General features: G+C 34.8%; 1 protein-coding gene across 1 annotated transcript in view; it reads left to right on the forward strand.

The window, feature by feature from the left end:
* Positions 1 to 1,845, forward strand: part of cplx4a (complexin 4a) — a 4,471-nt gene extending 2,626 nt beyond the window's left edge. Inside the window, exon 3 of the mRNA XM_068705613.1 lies at positions 1,118 to 1,845. Coding sequence (XP_068561714.1) covers positions 1,118 to 1,345 — 228 coding nt within the window. The 3' untranslated portion in view covers positions 1,346 to 1,845. The remainder of the gene's footprint in view (positions 1 to 1,117) is intronic.
* The last annotated feature ends 2,108 nt before the right edge of the window (positions 1,846 to 3,953 follow it).

A 3,953-nucleotide genomic window follows, 5' to 3' on the forward strand; every position in this document is an offset into this window, starting at 1 on the left:
AGAACTGGAATATGCATTCTAAATGGCTTTTCAACAACAATAAGGCACCTAAAGTGATCCTGCTCGGTTGATTCTTTTCCTTTAACGGGTAGGAGGTTGAGAAGACGCCTACAAGCCATCAAGAGTAAGTCAGAATGAATAATAATGGAAGAGTTGGACGCTATGAGGAGAAACAGGAAGTTGTTGCTGTTAGTCTAATAGATTTAGAGTCTCGTGCAACGCTAGAAGATATCTTTAGACTATCGGTGGGATTCCAGAGGAAAGGCTAAAGCAGCACTGAGATAATCCCACAGATTGAAGTTTAAAGTAGTCCCAGAGCACGGCCTGTCGCACGACTCCTTCAGACAGTAAGTGATTACAATGAGTTTGTTGGAAAGGCTTTAAATATAGCATTTATATGACGCAAAAGACACTTTTAAGTAAAGTCAAAGGTGACTTGAATCTTCATCACAAAATGTAGAAAACACAGACAGCAGAATGTCCTCCAGAGCAGGTTCTGGGATGTGGATTAAGACCCAGATCTCTCTAGATCTCTCTAGATCCTAGAGTCTGTGTGGCCTGATGGCTCGCTGATATTCATGGTCTGCATTTGTATTCAAATACAGATCAAAGCATTGTGTCGATATGTGTGTGTTTGTCAGATCAGAGTGTAAAAGATCAAAAGATATAGTATATAGTAATCCTGTAAAAAGCCTTTAAGTCTTTAGGTTGTTTACTTCTCCAAATAATAATCCAATGCCATAAATATACAGGCTTTGATATAATCAGAGAAAACATCAATATTTACTTAGAAAGTGTGCAAATATTAACCTGTTATTATATAAATATGTTAACTAATCTATTACTGTTACAGAGAAAAGAAAGAAGGTTTATGTATAAATGTAGTAAATCTAAAAAAGTCTCAAATAATTACCCACCACATTTTACAACTTGTGACTCGTTTCATTTCAATATTGTGTTATGAGCAGCTATATCTGGAGGGTAGAGAGATAGCACACCACATGAGGACCACTGTGGCACGTTATTGGTATCAAAAGTCACCCTGAATGTAGAACGTGTGAAATGTCCTTGTCTCTGGGTCCTCACCGCGTTGTCTCCCCGATGTTGTCGTCCGCAGAGCGAGCAGGATGAGAACATGATCGAGATCGCCGGGGACGACGTGGACGTGCCCGAGGAGCTGCTCAAGATGGTGGACGAGGACGCCACGGAGGAGGAGGGCAAGGACTCCATCATGGGCCAGTTTCAAAACTTGCAGAACATGGACATGGACCAGCTGAAGGAGAAGGCCTCGGCCACCGTCACCGAGCTGAAAACCAAAGCAGAGGAGAAGTGCTCCGTCATGTGAACAGTCGGAGAGGATCTTCAGTGTTTTAAATGATGAAGAAGAAGAGGAAGAGAAGAACGCGAGAAAATCTATTTTAACACTTTCTGGGAATTTGCAGACTGAGCTGTGTTAATAAGTCTGGGATTCAGTTACAACCGCCTACAAAGTATTCACTAGAAGGCAAAGCACCTCTGTAATATGTAAAGGTGAGGTATATCACTTCAGCTGAAGGATGTACTGTGAAAGTGTCCGAGCTAGCTTGTTACTAAATTAAAACTTATCTTTACAATAAACTGAAAATACTTTAAAGTACAACATGATGCCCCATGATTGTTTTCTTAAGATCAGTGTAGTCGAGGGACTTCTCCAGTCACACGTCACCATACATTTAAAAAACAATGATTATTTGTGATATTATGTTCATCCTTTCTTTGTTTGTTGTTAATTGGAACAGCTAAGTCTCTAAAAGTGTGATTTTCAGTGAAATGAATAACAATGTACCAAGACTCAGTTACACAAGACCCCCCCCCCCCCCCCCCCAAAAAAAAAACGTATGTAAGTTAAGAATTCAACCCTGTGTGAGTGTTTAAACATTCCTTTTGTTCTGTTGGTTCTGTGGTTGGTATGTGATCTTTGAATTAGTTATGACATTTAGATTTTCTTTTCTTTTGGTGTTATAACAAAGCAGACATGTTGATTTACTTTGATTTTCCTCATATACACATTTTGAGTGTAATAAAAGCTGTTGAGCCTGAAACATTTGCACAAATCACTACTTTAAATACTGAATTATTTATTCTTTAAAGAGAAAATCAATTTGCATAAATAATGATGAAACATATGGAGATACTTGTAAATATATTGTTCAAATAAAGATGTATATTAAATACATGAAATATCATGTCACTAAGAGTCATACAGTCACAGTATACTATGCCATGAGTGAGTCATAGCATAAAAATAATTGTAAAGTATGTCGAAAATTGTGTCGAAGAATTATAATATAGTATGTCGCAAAAAGACACAAAAAAGTCATATATGTATAATTTGTTATAAAAAATTTGCAAAAAAGTAATACTATGTTTAAAAATGTCATCGTATCTTATATTAAAAATGTGATCAAAAAGTTAAAATAAGGTTAAAAAAAGGAATATGTCGAAAAATGGAAGGAAGTAGTTAGCAGTGTAAAATGTTGTAAAACGTCATAAAAAAAGTCATAGTATAGCATGTCGAAAACAGGAATTATAGTATAGCACTATCAAAACATTCTGTGTCAAATATAGTCATACTAGGATAGTAAGACTGCAGTTATTCATCCCACCTAGCTCACCTAGTAGAACATATGCCTCATAACCAGATACTGGCTAGATAGCAAAGCATCTCAAAAAAAGTCAAAGTATAGTATTTTCGAAAAAACTCATGAAAAAAGTCATAGTATAGCATGTCGAAAAAACTCATGAAATAAGTCACAGTATAGCATGTCGAAAAAAGTCATAAAATGAAAAGAGGAATTAAAATATAGCCATATCATAACATTCTGTGTCAAATATAGTCATAGTAGGATAGTAAGAATAGAGACTTCATCCCACCTAGCTCACCTAGGAGAGCGTATGCCTCATAACCAGATACTGGCTCAGAATCCAAAGTTCAAAACCAAACCATGTCTTTTAATGGTTTAACATAAAAGGTGTATTATGTCAACAAAAGTGTCAAAAAAGTCATAGTATTGCATGTTTAAAAAAGTCATAGTATTGCATGTCGAAAAAAGTCATAGTATTGCATGTCGAAAAAAGTCATAGTATTGTATGTCGAAAAAAGTCATAGTATTGCATGTCGAAAAAAGTCATAGTATAGTATGTCATAAAAAAGTCAAAGTATTGCATGTCGAAAAAAGTCATAGTATTGCATGTCGAAAAAAGTCATAGTATAGCATGTCATAAAAAAGTCATAGTATAGTATGTCGAAAAAACTCATGAAAAAAGTCATAGAATAGCATGTCGAAAAAAGTCATAAAATGAAAAGAGGAATTATAATATAGCCATATCATAACATTCTGTGTCAAATATAGTCATAGTAGGATAGTAAGAATAGAGACTTCATCCCACCTAGCTCACCTAGTAGAGCGTATGCCTCATAACCAGATACTGGTTCAGAATCCAAAGTTCAAATCCAAACCATGTCTTTGAATGGTTTGATATAAAAAGTGTAACATGTCATCAAAAGTGACAAGAAAGTCATAGTATTGCATGTCGAAAAAAGTTTTTTTCAACATATACTATGACATTTTTCGACAAGCTATACTATGACTTTTTTCAACATGCTATACTATGACTTTTTTCAACATACTATACTATGACTTTTTTCGACATACTATACTATGAATTTTTTCGATATGCTATACTATGACTTTTTTTGACATGCTATATTATGACTTTTTTACAACATGCTATACTATGACTTTTTTCGACATGCTATACTATGACTTTTTTTGACATGCTAAACTATGACTTTTTTCGACATGCTATACTATGACTTTTTTCGACATGCTATACTATGACTTTTTTTGACATGCTATACTATGACTTTTTTCGACAAGCTAAACTATGACTTTTTTCAACATGCTATACTA

This window comes from Cebidichthys violaceus, unplaced genomic scaffold (assembly GCF_023349555.1).
Source record: "Cebidichthys violaceus isolate CVI_PGR_0920_01 unplaced genomic scaffold, fCebVio1.0.p SCAF_12, whole genome shotgun sequence".
Taxonomy (NCBI): domain Eukaryota; kingdom Metazoa; phylum Chordata; class Actinopteri; order Perciformes; family Stichaeidae; genus Cebidichthys; species Cebidichthys violaceus.